Source organism: Gavialis gangeticus, unplaced genomic scaffold (assembly GCF_001723915.1).
Source record: "Gavialis gangeticus isolate Ggan-Ray unplaced genomic scaffold, GavGan_comp1, whole genome shotgun sequence".
Classification (NCBI taxonomy): Eukaryota; Metazoa; Chordata; order Crocodylia; family Gavialidae; genus Gavialis; species Gavialis gangeticus.
In genome coordinates this window covers 6,464,703-6,485,510 of record NW_017729006.1, presented here as the reverse complement: position 1 = coordinate 6,485,510, position 20,808 = coordinate 6,464,703, and the positions used below count along the sequence as shown (strand labels likewise).

At 42.1% G+C, this 20,808-nt stretch overlaps 1 protein-coding gene across 1 annotated transcript in view; it reads left to right on the top strand.

The window, feature by feature from the left end:
• The window catches only part of NEK10 (NIMA related kinase 10), a 244,119-nt gene that overhangs the window by 87,118 nt on the left and 136,193 nt on the right, over positions 1-20,808 (top strand). The window contains exon 23 of the mRNA XM_019508779.1: positions 8,272-8,347. Coding sequence (XP_019364324.1) covers positions 8,272-8,347 — 76 coding nt within the window. The remainder of the gene's footprint in view (positions 1-8,271; positions 8,348-20,808) is intronic.

Sequence of the window (20,808 nt, the reverse complement as noted above, 5' to 3'; positions counted from 1 at the left end):
GTGGTCCTTGTTGCCTATGTGCTGCGCTGTGGCTGCAAGCAGGGCAGGCATTTATTGGGGCCAATATCCAATACAGCCACTCTGCCTCCTCGCATCCCCCCCTTGCATTAGGATTAGGGCAAGTTGCTCCCCGCCACCCCACTCGCAAGTCTGTATTTTTGGGATACTCTAGTTCCCTACACATCAGGATTGGGGCTGGTTGTTCCCTGCCCCCTCCAGCTTCAGGGCTGTCTTGTTTCCACCCCCATCCCCCACACATAGAGATTGTGATTGGGCCTCTCCCTATTCCCCTGGGTGGTTGGATCAGTATCAAGCTGTGCACCCGCTGTGGCTAGATCACACCAGCCCCATGTGCCAGGTTGAGCCCGCCAGCTGGATCCAGCCTGTGGACAGACCTGGTACTGCCCATCCAGCTCACAGGGTGAAAAGGTTGGGCACCACTGCTCTAAATGAAAAGAATGATATATTCTCTAAGGTGTGGTAGTAATGGTGTCAAAATGTTCAGGTAAAGCTTAATTTCACGATGTGTTTTTATGGTTAGTACAATTAAAATGGTCTCCCTTTATGGTCCTTCTCACTTAACCCTTAATAGTCTGGTCCTGAGAGTTATAGGTTTCTGTTTGTTTATAGGGCCTAATCTTGTTAGCATCTGCCTTTATCATAAAACTTGCTGACATGAATTATACCTACTGAAGTTGATAGTACTACTCATGATAATAAGCATTATGCTTGGAAATAAAGTGTTTTGCAGGAGATAATGAATCAGGTTTATGAATTGTCATTGAAAAATATTTTACTAAATAATTCACAGTATTAATGTCAGGATTTGGGGGCTGCTCAGACTATGGAGAACAGAAAAAGAGTGATTTTTATATTCTAAAAAAATTAGGGAGGAATAACAATGAAATAATAGAACTGTATAATAATGGGTCAATATCCTTATGTCCCAGTTTCATTCATTAATGAAATGCCAGTCAGTACATGTTCTTTGTTAAAAAATTAGATATTTCATATCAAATTATAGCAAAAAAGCTATTTTTATTATTTATTATTTGTACTACTGCAGCACTCAAAGATTTCAGACTGAGTCAGGTCTTATTGAGCTAGGCGCTATAGAGATACACAACTCTAATACGGAAAACACTCACTTATGCTTAGTGTAATGCATAAGATCAATTCTGTGGAAAAGAGTGAAAGAATTAAAAACTGAAAGTTTGCTCTATTCAGGTAGCTTGGTAGAAACAGGACCTAGATATTTAAGATATATGCCAGTGATACTTATGATGCATGGTTTTTATGGATATGTTTTTTATAATGGTATATTCTTAGAATATAATTCTAAGATATTTGTGTAGACCAGTTCTGTATTCACCGATACAACTTAGTGAATCTGTTGCAGTAGAAATATAGACATATAATCGTAGAATAATAGAATCATAGAAAATTTGGGTTGGAAGAGACCTCAGGAGGTCATGTAGTCCAACCGTCTACTCAAAATAAGATGATTGCTAACTATATAATCCCAGTCACGGCTTTGTCTAGCTGAGTCTTAAAAAACTCCAAGGATGGAGATTCCACAGTTTTTTTTGGGTAACCTTTTCCACTAATTTACTACCCTCTTAGCAAAAAAGTTTTTCCTAATATCTAACCTAAGCTTCCTATGCCATGACTTGAAGCCATTGCTCCTTGTTCTGTCATTCACCACTACTAAGAACAGTCTAGCTCCCTTCAGCTCCCTTCATAGTAGAAGGCTGCTATCAAATCCCCTCTCAGTCTTCTCTTCTCCAGACTAAATAAACTCAGTTCCCTCCACCTCTCCTCATAAGTCATGTGCTTCAGCCCCCCAATAATTTCATTGTTCTCTGCTGGACTCTCTCCTGTTTGTCCACATCCTTTCTGTAGTGGGGAACCCAAAACTGGACACACTACTCCAGATGTGGCCCCACTAGTGCCAAATAGAGGGGAAGAATCACTTCCCTCAATCTCCTGGCAGCTCTCCTACTAAGGCAGCTCAGTGTGCCATTAACCTTCTTGGCAACAAGGGCACACTGTTAGCTCATATTCAGCTTATTGCCTACTGTAACCATCACTTCCTTTGTGGCAGAGCTTAGCCAATAGGTCCCCAGCCCGTACCTGTGCATGGAATTTTTCCATCTTAAGTGCAAGACTTTGCACTTTCCTTATTGAAACTCATGAGATTTCTTTTGGTTCAATCTTCCAATTTTTCTAGATTTCTCTGAATCCTAGCCCTACTCTCCAGTGTATCTACTACCCTCCCACCCACCCCAACTTTGTGTCACCTGCAAACTTTCTAAGGTTGCACTCCAACCTATTTTCCAGGTTATTGATGAAGATATTACACACAGTCAGCCCCATGACCAACCCTTGGGGTACTCCACTAGATACCAGCTAGACATTGAACCATTCATTACTACACTCTGAGCCCGATGATCCAGCCAGTTTGCTGTCCATCTTACACTTCATTCATCCTACCCATACTTCCTTAGCTTGCTTGCAGGAATGTTGTGGGATACCATAGCAAAAGCCTTGCTAAAGTCAAGGTGTGTCATGTCCACTGTTCTTCCCACATCCACAGAGCCAGTCATCTCATCATAGAAGGCAATCAGGTTGGTCAGGTATAACTTGCCCTTAGTGAATCCATGCTGTCTGTTCCCAGTAACCTTCTTCTCCTCCAAGTGCATGGAAATGGAGCCATTGAGGACCTGCACCATAATTTTTCCAGCAACTGAGGTAAGGCTGACTGGTCTGTTGTTCCCTGGATCCTCCTTAATTTTCTTAAAGAAGGGAACTACATTTACCCTTTATGAATAATCCGGGACCTCTCCCACGTGCCACAAATTTTCAAAAATAATGGCCAGTGGCTCTACAATCACATTGGTCTACTCCCTCAGCACCCTTGGGAGAACCAAATAAGAGCACTAAGCGGGGGTTAACTGTAGCCTTTGCCTTGTCCCTTGTAGCCAAAGGTAACAGTTGCCATCATGTTTATAACCATCTAGACCTCTAGCCACCTTTGTTTCTTTCTTCTGGATTCTTTCCAATTTTTATACATCTTTCTTGACCTATGGTGTACAAAACTAAACATAATACTCCAGGTATTATTTTTAGTTGGGATAATATGCCACTCCAGATGGCATAATACCTCAGCAGTGCCATATGAAGTGGAAGAATCACTTTCCTTAACTTGTAGGTAACATTGCTGCTAATACAAGCAAATATGTTATTGGGGTTTTTTATCGCAAGAAGAACGCACTTTTGACTTATTCTTAGGTTATGGTCTGCTATAACCCAGGTCCTTTTCTGCAGTATTGAAGCCTAGCCAGTCATTTACCAGTGAGTCCATTGTCAGAAATGTCTCTAAAACAAACTGAAAACACTTCATAAGTGTGTATTTTTGTGATGGGTAAATAACACAGACAGGATAGATTTTAGGAGGTCTGTTATTTGGATTAGATTCAACCTCCAAAGAGTATCTACACCAGGCAGCTGTTTTCCTGTACTCTTTCCACTTGTACTTTACTGTTTTCTCTCCATACCATCCTTCACATGAGCTGCCTCCTGTTCGTGTGTGAAAAAGAGAGGGGTTACAAACCTTAGAAGTCTTCAGAAGGTGGTTGGCTCATGTTTTCTACTTTTCTTGACCTTACCCTCAGTATTTTCTTAGTCTTATTAGAGGATATAGTCCATTTCAGCTTTTCTAAGGGAAAGGGACCAGCTTATATATCTTTTCTCCCTCATTTTTTTCATGAATTAAGTTCTTAGTGATAGGTGGTCTGATGATCTTGATCACTGATCTTGCAGAGGAGCACCGGGTACATTGCTTTTGTTCTCATTGCTATTATCCAGCCTTATATATGCTCCATATCTTGCTATATCGTATTTGAAAACTAGATAAGGAGGACCAGCTGGAAAATAGCCTTCCTTTCTCACAACTGGGACCATGAAAAAGGCATCCTAGTCCCATGTGAATGAAAAGCAGTAAGTGTTCACAAATGGATTAAATAATTATTTTAACCTGAATAGAATTGAAATGCATTCAACTGAGTTTCACTGAATGGAAACGCTCGTTGATAGATTTGTTAATTCAGTTCATTCCCTCTCAACTTCCTTGTGAAAGTAGCAATGCTTTTCATGCTTTTTATAGATTTTAGGTTATCTCACACAGTAGTCATTTCATTATGAAATAAAATTATCCTGAGAAATGTTTAGCTATAGAGATGGCTGTATGGTAAAAATGTTGCAACCAGAATCTCAATTTTTACATCTTTTTAATATACAGAATTAGTTCACTAGATAAAGTCTCCAGGTTAAAAAAAGGCAAAAAAAGGTCATCTGTACAATTAAAAGACAGTAGCTAACTTAAACATGCCCATAATATAATTGCTTAGAATTAAATATTTTTTCATGTAAGTATGAATATTTAAGAAGTCACTTTATAAGAATTAATATGTTTATTCTAGTGTTCCTGGGTTGTTTTCCTCATAACCTTTTCTTGCTAACTGCTTCTTTGTAATATCTAATGGATATGCTACTTTCTGAACCTGTTTTATTTTGTGGACATTTTTAACACTTACTATGCTCCACTGAAAATAATGTCAACATACAGAAAACCACCATTTCACAGATGCAGGAAGCAGTCCTAGACTACAAAAGATTCTGCTTTAGCTAATTTCATTGTAATTCTTCCTCTCTATTTGAGTGCTATTGGTTACATGGTTATTTGGTTTCCAACTTCATTCATTGTTATGAATATTTTATAACATTAAAATATTATTGAGTTTCCTTGATTCAAAAAATATATACACTAATAAAGGGAGAAACTAAGGGTAACTGTTCATGGTATGACATTTATTCAAGTATCATAGTACCTTAGAGGAAGATGCCTACATTGGGTAAGATATTACTATAGAAGTTGCAAGTCTAATCATAACATGTAAAAGTCCTTCCAATGGTTCAAAGCTTATTAGCACTTTTTTTTAGTCTCTAAATAATCTTAAAAATAACTTTGTTTTTGTAGAAGCATGCCAAGTTTCCTGTCATTAAATAAATTAGCTACCACTTATTTAGGTTTCAGATACACAAAGCACTAACAAACTATTACCATAGAAAGCTTGTTTTACAAAAAATATCTACTAGACACGAGTATACATGGTGTCATATATTGTGACAGCATAGCAAGTTGTTATGTCTGAGTGTAATGTAAAGTAAATATTTATAAAAACAAAGCTCTGTAGATTAACTTGAAAATTATTTTGATTCCAAAAATATATTTCCTGTTGAATAAATAGTCTTTCCAGAGTCTTGAATAAATAGACTGGTCCTTTTCTTGCTTTTCAAACAGGTAGATAGTTTCTTCCACTGGCTTCATTGAAGCTTCACGATCATTTTCTCATGGGAACAGTTTACACACCGACACTTCATTTTCCTTCAACCTTATATAAAAAAAATTGCTAAGGGACATGAAACTGAAACTATGTTTACTCTGCTTTTTCAGGGAGTGAGCTGTAGAATCTAGGGTCCTGCCTTATGTTCTTCACCTTATTGATTATTATTGTTCTGGTTGGATGTAGCTGTAGGAGGTCAAGGTTATGTAGAAAGAGCATTTTTCAGGCAAATAGAGGTATGACTATTAGGAAAGTGGGTTCTCCATCTAGATGGGGGTAGTACAGAGAGCAGATTACTGAGGTGATGAAACATGAGTCACAATAAGCACGTGGTCTACTTTGAAGCTTTTTCTGCTAAGAGGTGTGATCTTGGAGCTAGACATTTGGCAACAGGGCACTGGAAGGAACACCTTTTTGTTCCTAGGTGTGGCCCACTCCTCCCAGGTCTGAGAGAGAGCAAAACAGAACAGTAATATTTAACAGCTTTCCACAGGGTAAAACCATTTTACTCATGCTTGCTAGCAATATAACTGAATGAGGAAATCAAGTTTGTTTGCAATCTTTGGTTCAGCTTTTCTAAAATAATAATAATATGACTAAAAATCTAATCTAATCATCAGGAATCCTTGTTTTCTCTGTTAAAAAATATTACCAGTTCTCTGATACAAAAATCGTAAATTCTCTGACAAAACCCCACAAATCTATTATTAAAATTAAAAGCCTCCCACAGCCCCGCTGGTGCCTTCACCCCCCCCCCAAATGCCTCCCCCAGCCCTGCCGGTGCCCCTCACTCACCTCCACAGCAGCCTCCCAACCCTACTCATGCCTCTTGCTCCCCACCCACAGCTCCTGCCCCTCAGCCCTGCCAGAGGGGCTCCCAGCTGCCAGGGCTATGGGGCCAGGGACCCAAGTCTGCAGCTCCCTGCCCCCAACAGCAGGGAGCTGCAGCAGAAGCAGCATGGAACCAGCTCCCCCACTGCTGATGCCTGCTTGGGTGAAGGTGGGGCCAACTCCTGGCTCCCCCCCAGCCATGATCCACAACTCCTCAGCCCTGCCAGAGGGCCCCCAGCAAGCTCCACTTACCTCACAGGCTCCAGGAGTGAAGAGTGAGGCTGAGCTGAGCCAAGCAGTGGCTGACCAAGAACCTCAGACCCCACCCTTCCCCCTCCCCCTTTCCCTTCCCCTCTGGGCAGGGCTGGGGTTTCCCACCCTGCTTGCAAACAGCTCTTGCAGGCTGGAGTTCAACCAGGTGTCACCTATGCACACAGTCATGCTGCCTGCCATGCCACACGTGCATGGCAAGAGGTGTGATTGTGGAATCATGTATCAGATCCCTTGTGCCTTATTGTTGGTGCAGGGGGGCATAGGATCGTGATCCCGGGCTCCCCCTTCACCATCAAGTAGCAAGCTCCCAGCAGCTGGGAGCCCAATCATCTGATCCTCCACAGAAGTATATGGTGCATCCTCACATCTGGGAAGGATCAACTAATGAAGCCTCCAGCCACTGGGGAGCACCTGGCCACATGTTCAATTAGTGACATGATAAGAACCAGCCACAAAATTATTACACATTTTGTCTGGAATAACTCTGTGGCTTATTCTTTGTTTTATAACACCCTTAATTGCTTTAACTTGTGACCAAGTTACAATGTAAGATGTGATTAACTGGTTATTCATGTCGTAAGCGTAATGTCAGTCTTACACGAGCTATTCGATCAAGTTATTGCTAAGACTTTGACCAATGAGACTGCAAATTGTTTGAGACTGCAAATTCTAGAACTGCTGAAAAAGCTGGATTTCCAATTACCAGTCAGGCTAAAGAAGGGAAAACAGGAGGGGGCTTGTAAGTCTTTAAATACAAAAAACAGTGTTTTATGAAGATGATGGCAATCAATTGCTCTCTGTGTCTACAGAGGCAAGACAAGAAGTAATGGCCTTAAATAGTAATGAGAGAGATTTATGTGAGATATTAGAAAGAACGCTCTAACTTTTAAGGTGGTTAGGCACTGGAACAGATTACTTTTAAAAAGGTTGTAGAATTTTTGTCCTTGGAAGTTCATAGGTACGAGTTAGACAATTATTTGTCTAGGATGGTTTGGACAGAGATGGCCCTACTTAGGGTAGGGAATTGGACTAGATGACCTTTGGAGGTCCCCTCCAGACCTATGTTTTTATTGTTCTATGAAAATATGAATGTGATCACAGTGGGTAGTTATATTTGTATAATTATGCCAAAATTTAATCTAAACTTTTTGTTAGGTGATATGTCTAAAAATTCTTCATTATTTATAAACAAATAAAAGCTTTTGAAGTGACTTATTAAGAAATCAATCATAATGTATGGTCCCAGATTTCTCAGAAATTCTCTCCTTCAGTTGCTGGAAGTTCTATATTTATCAGCATTTAGAATAAAGTAAGAGCTGGTATTTAATTTCTTTCATCTTTACCTTATTTTTCCCTGTTCATTAGGCATTTACCCACTGTTGTTTTACTATTTGCTTTATTAGGTGATTCTTTAAAAAATATCAGAGATATATTTCATGTTATAATAATAAAATATTGATTGAAATCTGAAAAATGAAAATTGGCATTATGTCTTATATCGGCAGCCACCAGAAACCTTTTTATATTACTTTTTAAATTTGATAGGTCTGATTAAAATGTGTGTCATTAATTAGTGGGGAGATAAGTATGGAAGATAAGCAGATGGTTTGGTACATTGCTGCAAAGTGTAAAAGAGAAAAAAAAGCTTTCCAGCTGTTGTGAACCTACATTAATTGTCACCTAAAAAGGCAAGATTTAAAGAGTGTGCATCTCCCAAGGAGATATTGATGACTTATAAATCTTATTTTTATCTTTATTGTAGCTGACTTTGGTCTTGCAAAACAGAAACAAGAAAACAGCAAACTCACATCAGTTGTGGGAACTATTCTGTATTCCTGGTAAGAGCAAAACAATTTGAGAACCTTGAAGTGCAATGATTTCTGTCTTGTTGTTTTTCTTTGACAGAAATATATAGCTTTCAAATGGTGCAAAATGTGATCAATGAAGCTTAGTTTTGTTTAACTGCTGCTTGGACTAATATTTCAGTTGCACTACACACACACACACACACACACACAAATCACTTTCCAAAAGGTATTTCACAAGTTTTATTTATGCTCATCAGTGGGCATTTGTGTGTAATGATCATATTGGAATGTGTTTTTTATGCTCTTTGATATCCCCAACGTTTGGAAGAAAAAGACGCATCTTTTGGTTTTTCATTTAAAATAAGCATACACCACAAAAGAGTGGGACAACTCAGGTTAAAATACAACGAAGACACAGTAACTTGGATTTTAATTTAGGTCAAGTACTTGAATTCAACTCCATGCTTTCCTATAACCTTGAACTCAAGGCACTAACTCAAGTTAATTCCCAAGTTACCTCATCTTCACTGCTATTTTGATTTGAATTAGTTACCTCAGGTTAGCCAATCTGATTTATATTAATCATATTTATTTGCCTTGTGGCATATTTACAAATAGTATCAAAGCTTCGAAACTGTAAGAGTAATAGAACAATGGAACAATTTTTGTCTAGGGTAATTCTGGAATATCCTTTACTGGAGGTTTGAAGAGTAGGCATCTACCCAGGATGGCATAGGAACAGCAAATCTTGCATCTATGTTAGGTATTGGATTAGATTAGTGCTTAGGGTCCCTTCCAATTTTATGATTCTGTGAGTGTTCTTTAACAACCAATTACTCTGATTGGTGTTCAGATGTTTAGTAGAACTTGTTATGTCAGTCCATTGCATGGGTCTATCTAGGAATTCATTATCTGATGGATTAGAAATAGTGCTCTTCTGAGTTGCCTCAGCTTTTTGATTTTCGGTAAATGCAGTAAATGTGTGACTGATAACTCTAAAGTTTGCCTTAGTTAATACATTATTCAGTCTGCCAATAAACTGCTGGTTATTTTGACAATCTGTGGACAAGCCACAGTGCAAAACCATCTTGTATTATTACAATACTGATCATGAGATCTATATTTCAGGATTATTATTGCTGCCTTGCTGATTAGTATTTTAGTCTCTCTAGCAAATGCAATAAAGAGTGTATTCTGTCCAAAAAGGTTAAATTCAAAATATAAACAGTCCATATAATTGAGAATACTACATGCATATCAACTACTTTCTAACAGAAGCAAATACTTGCAATCTAAAGTACTAAGAGATTTTTTTTTAATTTCATGACATGCTATACATCACAAATTACAAATATACCCATTATCCAAAGCTGTTATATTTTGAACAAAAGTGAACAGGTTTCAATGTAAATCAAAGTTAAAGAATAAAATATAAAAATAAAAAAGACAGTTTTCAGCTTGTAAGAATCAACATGCAGTAGATTGATTTTCAGTTAAATTAAGGATTGTTGATAATATTACCAGAAAAGCTAGAATCAAGAATTACCGTATTTTCGTGCATATAGCCCGCACACTGATATAACCTGCACCCATGTATAACCCACGCTAAATTGTATTTTCGTAAAATAGTCCATGTATTCCCCGCACCCCGAGACATGGCTGCAAGCGCAGGCTCTGCTGGGTTTATGGTCTCTGTAGGGGAGGGGAGGGATGAGGAGCTGCAAGCTGCGAGCCCTGCTCCCCGCCGCCGCCAGCCGCACTCTGCAGGGCACAGCTGCTGGAGCCACTCTGCAGGGGAGGGGAGGGATGAGGAGCTGCAAGCCCTGCTGCCGCCAGCCGCACTGTCACCGCCCATCTGCAGCCTCCCCCCAAGACTTGGCAGCAAATGCGGGCTCTGCTGGGCATGGCTGCTGGAGCCGGAGCTGGAGCCCACAGCTGGGGACAGGCGGGGATGGGCTATGCTGTTCTAAACACCGTGCATAGCCTGCACCCTTGTATAGCCCACACCCATCCGTCAAGTTTCTAAAAACGTGTATAGCCCGTGGACTATATGCGCGAAAGTACGGTAGTCAAAGAACGATTAATCTTGCTAGTATTAGTATCATATTTCTGTGTTTGAGTGTCTGTGAACTGTTTTTCGCCATCATTCCCTAAAGTAGAATGCTTACTAAGATTTGTGGAATCAGAACTTATGGTAGGTGATATCTTTTATTAGACCAGCTAGATTTTTGCAAGAAAAAAACAATTTAATTGCAAGATTTTGGGCACAAACACCCTTATTCAGGCATAGAAGAAAATATTATAAAAGTTCTTCTGGGTAGAAATGTAAGTTCATATTTCATAGGAGAGTTGAAGGTAAAATTTCCTGTTTGGAACGGTTCATTTTATATGCAGGTTAGGCTCAGAGAGAAGTTGGAATAATCTGTTTACCTCAAAGTTGTTTGGTGGTAAGCAGGATGTACTCATATTTCTTTCTGGTTATGGTGTTTCATATTTCACAGAGGAGTAACAAGATTTGTTTAACTTACTTCCCTATTATTAATGAAAGGTGTTTACAGTAACACTAACTGGAACCCTGAATTTTCCAAGTGCCCCTGACATTCCCACACTGCCTTAGTTGAGCTGCTGTGCTTTTTGAGGTAGACCCAGCTGTTCCCTCACTTGTGACCCAGTGTTGCCTCTACTCAGAGCCCAACTTTCCTAAGATCCGAAGTTGGTTTACTTCTCTTGGGAAATTTCACAGGTTCTTATTCCCACTCATGTAAATTGCCACTTTCAACTACTGTAAATAAACCAGTTTACTTGTCACAAGAAATTTAAAACAAACTTTGAATAAATATCAAAATAAGCAGGCTTTAAATACTGCATATTGTAAGTTCTGCCATCTAATTTGATGCTGCCTATGTTAGCTCTTCTCACTTAGAAAATTTCTGGTTATATGAGTGTTTGGCATGGTATACTGCCTGAGTTTCTTTTATAACCAGTGTACTGTCTGTGTTAATTATAGCATCTTTCTTAGGTCTCTAGTCTTTCATTCATGTCAGCCTGATTTTTTTTTATCATGTGTTGGCCTGCATGCCTTTGAGAAGTTCTCATTCAAGAAGGGGTTCTGAATTTTGAACCCATATCCTGAGAATCTGTTGTTCCAGTATCTGCTGTGGGACTGTCGGTATGCATACATCAAATAAATTAACTGCTGGCATCGATTCATTGTGGGAACTTCTAGTTGTATCAATGAATATGATAGGGAACCAACTTACAGTTTGGCGATATAGGTGGCTGAGCCTGTGGATAGTCCCTGGGAGGTAACTAGGTGCTCAGCAGGGTAGGGGTACACGTTACCAGTGTCAGGTCAGGGTCTGAGTTGGAGCAGAGAGCATGGGACCCAGTTCCAGGGGTTCTGAGAGGAGTGATCCAAGAGGTGTAGTCTGTGACACAAGCTGAGGTCAGGAGCCAGGGGTCACAGAACTGGTGCCAAGTTCCAGGGAGAATCCGAGATCAGGGTCAAGGAAGCTAAGCCAAGTCAGGATGCCAGATAAACCAGAGAGAACAGAGCCAGCATCGAGTTTCAGGGAAGAACCAAGACTGGGATCAGAAAAAGCCAAAGCCAAAGGAGAACCAGGACGAACTGTAAACACAAGGCTTGCCAGACAGATTGAGGTTGTGTCACAGTGTGCCTGCAGCCTGAGGCTGCAGGTGTCTTTAAAAGGGGTGAGTAGCCAATCTGGTTGCGGAGAACTCAGTTGGTCACATGAGTCAGGGATTGAATGTAGATGTGGTAACTCATGTGCTTGCCCCAGTCAGGCCTGCTTGATCAGAGCCAAATAGCTGCTGTTGAACCCAATTCCTATTGCCACTTTGTGATTTCCCATTGCAGCGGTAATGGGAGTTTGGATTTATTTTCCGAGAGCACCAAATCAAGCATGGCATCTAGGAGTGAGTCCCTGCAAGAGGATTTTTAAATGGTAAATATTCAGGTCCATATCCTGGTGTCTAGTGTATCTGCTCTTTGCTAGTTTGTATGGGCTGAGCACATGCAAAACTGGCTTAGCTGACTCTGTAAGAATACGCTAAACATAAAAGAGTCTTAATAGTATATTGTTTGGTGTAACTGGTTCCATCCGATCTGTCTCCAGCTCCTCTGGTATGGAAGGAAAGTCAGGTTGTGGTAGGGTCAAGGGATGTTGCTGAAGAACTAATGCTTTCAAAATCCCCAGCTACTCAAACAGTCTGTTAGTGGCTATTGCAGTTGGTCAGATGTTAGACCAGCTCTGAGGCTGTTCTAGTTTGTTTGGGAGCAAACCAGCGCCCAGCAATCCCCAGGACAATCTGAGGTGCAATGACATCTTAGCTACCATACCTCTTTTCTTTCTCTCCTTTTCACTTTTCTGCCAAATGGAACTTGGGTGGATGTTATGACTGGACCTTTTACATTGGAGAATTGTCTGTGTGATTCCTGTGGTCTCCATTTGGGGGGATTAAAAATGCTTGCCAATGTGGAAAAAAAACAAAAAACAAAAACAAAAAAGTCTCTTGATCAGAAGAGGAAAGCACGTTAGTCCAACCCAGCTCCACAGTGTCTGTATAGATTGGGTGCTTCAGCGGGGTGTTTGGCACTTTTATCTAAGGGCATGTGTAGACAAAACAGGAGCCCTAAATAAGCGGTGGGTTTTAAAAAACACTGCTTCAGTTAAGGGCTGATTAAACCCTGCTGACTTACCTGCCTCTCTGGTGGGGAAGGGAGGGTGAGCTGCTGGCGGGCAGAGGGGTCCCTGAGTTGTGGGGGGGGCTGATGCTTCCCTCTGCGGCAGCGGTGCCCCCCCAGGCGGCACCTGCCTGCAGGCACCTGGCTCAGGCAGTCCTGGGGGTCACTGCAGCCACGGAGGGAAGCACCGGGCCCCTGCACAGCTCAGGTAGGCAGGCAGGCTCCAGCAGGGGGTGGAAAAAAAGATCAGACTCGCCACTTTTCTTGGGCAGAGCCTGCTTTCCTGGCTGCTGTCATGCTGCCTGCAGGGCTTCCTGCAGAGCCATGGAGCTGCACGGAGCCCGGTGCTTTGCTCCGCAGCTGTAGGGGCAGCAAACTAAAACTCCTCAGAGGAATTTTAGTGCGCTGCACCCCAAGTCATTTAAGGCACATTACACTGCTGAATTTCCTACAGTGGCTGGAATTAATCCACAATATGCTGCCGAGGCATTCAAACACCAACACCGTTAAAGTGGTGCAAAAGCATTTAGCCTGCTTTAAAGTGTCGTGCACACACACCTCTCATTTCATATATGCATGGCCTAATAGTTGATTCAATCAGCTATTAGATAAAAGTGCCAAAAGCCCCACTGAAGCACCTGATTTGTAGAGATGTTGGGTAAGCTGGGTCAAACTAAAGCAATACCTCTTCTTGGCATACACTGCACTTGGTGGGGGGCACGCCGAGCTTAAAGTGCCTTTTTTTCACCTCTGCAAGCAGCCACTGTTTCTAGTTTAGAAGCAATTTGTACTAGTACTAAGACTCTCTTTCTACCTCTCCTACATGACTCTTTAGAAGGAGGCAGCAGAATGGAATTCCATTTACTTGGAGTTTCACACAGATATAACTTGTCAGCTCTTCTATTGTACACCAGAAATTATTGCAATAGTGATCCAACCTTGTTTTCAGTCAGACGAGAAAGCAGGGACTGATTTCCTTGTATTGAAAATGTACACTCAAGTATTATGTAAAAGGACAGTGTAAACCATTAAACTCCTTACAATGTTGTGATCATGTATGAATGTTAATAAGGCTTGTAAAGAGATGAAAGAACTGGATGCTACTTTTAGCAGAGCCAGTTAATGCCACTTGTGATAGTGTGTTTTTTAATATGGAAACTTGTCTACAAAGAACTTGAAGGACTTATCAAGTTGGTTGACATTGTATACCTTGACTTTCAAAAGGCCTTTGATCTAGTATCCCACAATGTCCTCGTGAGAAAATTGGAGGATTGTGGACTTAACGCCAAGACAGTCAGCTGGGTGAGAAACTGGCTGCAGGATAGGACCCAAAGAGTCGTAGTGAACGGATCTGTGTCATTGTGGTGAGAAGTGGGCAGCAGTATCCCGCATGGGTCGGTGCTCAGTCCAGTACTTTTCAACATTTTTATTAACAATTTGGATGTGGGGGTGAAGAGCTCACTGGACAAGTTTGCAGATGACACTAAGTTATGGGGGAGTGTGGTCATGCTTGAAGATAGGCTACAGTTATAGGCAGACCTAGACAGGCTAGCAAGTTGGGCGGATCAGATCTGATGAAGTTCAACATCAAGAAATGTAAAGTGCTCCACCTCAGGACAAGCAATGCCTAACACACTTATACACTTGGTGGCACCAAACTGACTAGCATCATGAATTAAAGGGACCTGGGGGTAATAATAGACCACAATATGAATGTGAGTTGGCAGTGCAATGCTGTAGCCAGTAGGGCAAATAATACTCTGGTATGCATCAACCCAGCAAAAACAAGGAGGTGATTCTTCTGCTCTACTCAGCACTGGTGAGACCGCAGCTGGAGTACTGAATCCAGTTCTAGGCACCACACTTTAACAAGGATATGGACAAGGTTGAGAGACTCCAAAGAAGAGCCACCCATATGATCAGAGTCTTAAAAGGCGAGCCATACAAGGAAAGGCTGAGGGGTCTGCGACTCTTCAGGTTGAGGAAAAGAAGGCTGAAAGGGGCCCTGGTAACAGCTTACTACTACACGAGGGGAGTACATCAAGGGCTCGGTAAGCAACTGTTCACCAGGGCACCCAAGGGGAAAACTAGGAGTAATGGCCACAAATGCCTGAAAGACCCATTCAGGCTCAACACTAGAAAAAACTTGTTCACATTCAGGGTGTACAGTAAATCTTCAAGAGGAGACTAGACAGTCACTTGACCCCTAGTTATCTTTCCTGCTTGGTGCAGGGGGCTGGACCTGATGATCTTCTGAGGTCCCTTCTGGCCTTACAATCTATGAAAGTTGTTTCATATAAGCCCTAAATGGTAAGCAGATCCTAAACATTGTTAGGACTAGGTCAGGTTTTTTGAGGGTGGGCTGTATTCTATATAATGAAGATGCATATAGTAGCAGTAATAGTAATATAGTCCCTATGAGAATAGAGATAGACAGAGAATTGTAATTTTAAAGTGGCAAGAATTGCTTTCTTTTGAACAAAAAGCATAATAGCTCTGGGTAGTTTGAAATAGGAGGCACCCTTCTTGGAGCATGACAAATACAGTACAGTAACAAAACAATACATGTCAAAATAAGTGGTATGTGATGCACACTGCTTAGATTTGGAAATACAGAATTATGTGACAGTTCAAGTGACATGAAAAACATACCTCTCTGTGTGCTAAACATGTTTGTATTTAGGACTGTCTTATAAGTACTGAATCAGTTTGCTTGGGGAGTTGCTAATGTGCTTTTTTTTAGCAATGTGTCATCATGAAAAAACAGCAGACATTGTTTTATGTTTGACCCTATGTTTAGAGACAAGCTTATATAATTATGTTTTGTAATTTCAATGTTTTTGTATTCTGCTTCTTTGAAGAATCATGCTAATTAAATTCCTTTTAATTGGTTATGTCCTTGAATTAAAAAATCCAGCAATTGAGTACATTCTGAATACAAAATATATTAAACCAATGTGTTTTGATTTAATACATTAAAAAAAATTAAGGAACCAAATGCCGTAGAGGATTGATAATGAGCTATGAAGAATTTCACTAAACTATAAGTCACCAGAAACAATCTGGTCGAAGTTGATGACAGAGTCTTTATTATCCAGGTCTCCTGGAAGGCATTCCTGGAAGAAACAGAAAATATTGAATAGGTATGCAAAGGACCTACCAAATTCATGGCTGAAGTGGGCTGTGCGGCATCTCCTTTAATCTTACAGGTTCTCCTGTGTTCCTCCCTCATTTCCCCTGTGCTCCTCTACCCTGTTGCTGATTGGCTGAGGGGCACCGGTGGCCCTTCTGACCAGCTGGGAGGCAAAAACGGTGCCATATTTAAAACTGCAGTTTTCACCTCCCTGTTGATCAGGAGCGACCAGTGGGGTCCCTCTGCCAATTGGCAGGGAGGTGGAGATGGGAATTGTGCAGGGGCGAGATTAAAGGAGCTGCCATGCAGCCCACTTCCACTGTGAATTTGGTAGGTCCGTAGATATACAGAGTGATCTTTCCTTTCACATGTGCCTGCCGTCTCATTGTCTCTGAAAAAATGGTCCAGTTCATGAAAAAGACAAATTAAGTATAAACCAATGGGCCTGAACATAAGTTTGATACTTATCATGTGTGATGGGCAGCATGGACAGACTATCAGATTAAAGTAGGTAAATGAGGCAGGGGCTTAGCACAGAATATCTACATAATTTTTCATACAGCTGCCGTTAAACAATGGTATTTGAGAGCTAACCCAAAAGCTTTGCATTAAATGGGCTCTTGTCCAATTTAGCTTTCACTAAAATGACAAATACAGGAGCAAGTGCATGCAAAAGAGGTTTGTGGCACCACAAACTGCACACCTTGGACATTAAACCATGCACTGTGTTGCAGATTTGCAGTGCAGCAGCAAAATTTGCTACCAGGATTTCCCAGTAGCAAAAAAAGCCCCAGTAAAAAAATTTGGGACAAAACACGCAAAAGTAGTGTGTGCCTGGACAAACACAGGGTTGCCTGCTCCCCTGTCTCCACATGCTGTGGTGCCCCTACGCTGAGACACACTGGAGTGGCTGGCTGGGGGGCAGTGTGCCTTGAGACAGGGGAGCAGGCAGCCCTGGCCTCTGCTGCAGAGCCCCCATGCCCAGGCATGTGGAGACAGGGGAGCAGGCAACCTGTCTCCACATGGTGCTTCCCAGCTGGCCTCAGCACAGGGGCTCCAGTACAATGTGGGGCAGGTACAGCAGTACAGTGGGTACAGCACTGCAATGGGGGGTGGTATCCAGGTACCCATCCAGGTACACCAGGCAGCAGGAGGAGGCAAGTGGTGTGTGGTTCCTGCTAGTGCAGACTGTGGGGCGTGCAACTCCTCAGCTGCTTAGAAGTCGGACAGCTCTGCCCTACATCTCTTATCTGATTCCTGCTTTTGACAGCCATATCTATTTATAAAAATAAGACCAAACCTTTGGGCAGAAACTGAAATGCTGTTATGATTGAATGTAGAGGTCCACTCAAACCCATTCAGACTCAAGTGCCATGACCATGATATACAGGTATTACCAAACTGCAAAATGAGAATGGGCCCTTTCAGTTTATACATAAAAGGAGGTTGGTCCATGATAAAGCTGCAAGCTGTGTTTGGGGCTATAACTTGAATCTTTTTTCATAACAGTATATTCCTGCTCAAGTAGCAAAGACACACAAGACAAAACATCAGCTGTGTTATGTGTCTCCTTTTTGTCAGTGTCAAGCAGTTCTTCCTCATTGCTTTTTGTTGAGATGTCTCTTTGAATTCTGAATGGTGTGCAGAAATCATTTTTTCACTCTCCCTTAGATTCTGGGCCCTGGAATAGAAGGTACCCCTCAATCTTAATTCATGTCTCCTGTCACATTGGCTGTACAGTGTGTCTCATCTGGGTGTAAATTACTTTGTGCCTCCCAGTTTGCACCTCTAGTTTTTGGCCCCTGCTTCTGTACTTCATGATAGTCAGCCTAAGCATTGCACCATTTGCTATGATAACAAGTTTTTTTGTAGCATCTCTACCGATCTGGCTTGTTGTCTTTTTCTAATTGTTCTTCCTAGTGACATATCGACTAGGCTTTTTGGTGTGTGTTTAGCATTTTGAGGGTTTTTCCCCCTCCATTTTGGAAAGGAATAGTACACTCTGCAAATAAGAAGTTGGTCAGAGGAGGAGGTTGTAGGTTATACTTTCAGAAGAATGTATTGGAAAAAGAATTTGCTGGTTTGGCTGGAAAAGCACCAAAACTGATTAACCCTTTATTAAGAAAAGGCATTTTACAACAGGACCTTAGAAGAACAGAACTGAATCTTATCACTGCAGACTGTTAACAAGTGCTTTCCCAGAAACGCTCACAAAATAAAACAAAGAAATTGAAAATTCCTTGAGTTGGTTTAAAAAATGCTAGGTATTATTAACTGTGGAAGTGCCTTGGTCTAGTGTAGGCCTATCCAATTGGTGGCCCACTGGCCAAATCTGGCCTGTGAGGGATAGTGGACCCTGCGCTCCTGCCTGGCCACCGATTCCCACGTTGCTCTGGCTGCAACAACCACCCGAGTCTCTGGGCTCCTCCTCCCTCCTCCGGCTCCCACTTCCTGCCTCCTTGTCAAGGGACAAGGCAGTGTGGCGAGCAGTGTAGGGAGCTGAGGTGAGTATGAGGTTGTGTGTAGGGGATTGCATGGTGCAACAGTGGAGGAGACCTGTATTGTGTGCATCTGTGGGTGTGGGTGCCTGCAAGGGCACACATTGAAGTTGGGAAGGGGGGATTACACTTGCACCTGCATATGTTACAGCTAGGAGTGAGGGGGAAGAATTGCATTCATGTGTCCTCAACTTGCAGTGGGGGTATTGAGCCTGTGAGGTGCAGTGGAGTGTGGGGTACTCTGTGCATCAATGGAAGAGGGGTGTCTGTAGCCCAGTGATCTGTGGTTTAACTTGAGCAGCCCAGAGGACATGCAGCTCCCACTGGTGCAGCTCCTGGGATACGGGGCCTCAAAGGACTTAGACATGGACAGCTCAGTGTACTGGATTGAGTATGGAACTGGAAATAAAACGTCTGGGGCATTTGTACATGTGATGGTTGTCCCAATGTACATGTGACAAAAATGTCATTTGTGTGGCTTAATGGCATTACACATTGCATGTGTGCCAATTTGGGGGGATTTAGATGAGTTTGCATTGTTGCAAACTAAACTACATCCATATGTAGTTTAGTTTGCAATGATGCATTGCAGCTGTCAGCATGCCCTCTGGCTGCAGGAGAGGTGGGCAGTCTCTGAAGAAAAAAAGCCTCTCACGGCTTCTGCTTTCAGCAGGTGTCTGCTGAAGGCAGAAGCGGCAAGGGGCCTGATCCTTTTTTGGGTGGAGGTAGACAAGCCTGCCCACTTCTCCCACTGCCAGGGGACTAGCTGCCAGCAGGCTGAGCAGCCTCTGAGCTGCAGGGGACCCCAGTCTTTCCTTCTGTGGTGGGCTGCTAGCAGGTTGGGTGCTGCCCCATCTTGGAGGCAGCATCTGATCTGATCCATCTCTTCCCTAAGCCTGCCTGCTGGAAACCCACTGAGCAGTGTCTTCTGGGTGGGCTTGGATCAAGTTGGATCGAGCCAGGGCAGTACCTGGCCTGCTAGCAGCCTGCCGCTGTGGCCCCAGGGGCTACTGCTGCTGTGGCGGGAAGGACTGGGGCCCACTGGAACCGCTCAGGGGCCACTCAGCTTTCCAGCAGCTCACCACCCAGCCGTGGGTAGACTCTGGCTCTGACAAAAAAAAAAAAAAAGGGATCAGGCCCCTTACTGTAATGTGACGGAAAAATTGAAATGGTGGATTTTGATTAAAAACCCACAGTTTCAATTTAGGGGGCATAGAATAAAATCCTGAGGACTAACCCCCCCCCCCCCCATCACATGTATAAGCATCCTGGATTCTGTTTATTACCTCATTTTTTAGTTACTGGTCAAATTACTTAATCTCTCTATTACTCCCTCTGTAAGTAGGTATAATAATATTTACTTTGATAAAGCACTTGAAAATGCATAGATGAAAAAGCTACATACAAAGACAAATTATTATTTTTTGCTGTGTATGCAACCATTTGTGTCTGATGAGCAACTGCTCCATAGTCTATCTTTTTGAAAACACATATGTCAATTAAAAAGATAGAATGTAATGGAAGTCCTTTAGAGCTATTGGTTTGCCTCCTGAATGCCCCAGCAGAAGAAGTCTACTCTACCCAGAATGACAAAGTAAGCTTCTTGTTAGTTGCTAGACACTCTATTGTTCAAATGTGGACAGTGGAAATATGATATACTAAAACATGGAACATCCTGGTGATGGAGAAAGTGTCCCATCAGAGTAGGTTATTAAAGACAAAAGAAAGATAAGTTTTGTAGAAATAGGGATACTACTCCTGAGCTACACAGAGGATGTAAAAGCCAGTAAGCTAGCCTCTGGCCAGATTCTTTGAATATTAATGAATATTATTGAATATTATTTTTTATATTAGATTGTAGCATTAGTGATAGCAGTAATAGTACAGTTTCATAGTTTCGTAGTTGGTAGGGTCTGAAGGGACCTGAGCAGATCATTAAGTCTGACCGCCTGCCATGGCAGGAAAGAATGCTGGGGTCAAACGACCCCAGCAAGGTGTTCGTCTAACCTCCTCTTAAAGACCCCCAGGGTAGGAGCCAGCACCACTTCGCTTGGAAGTTGGTTCCAGATCCTAGCTGCCCTGACAGTGAAGTAGCGCTTCCTGATGTCTAATCTGAATCTACCCTCTGCCAGCTTGTGACCGTTATTTCTAGTCA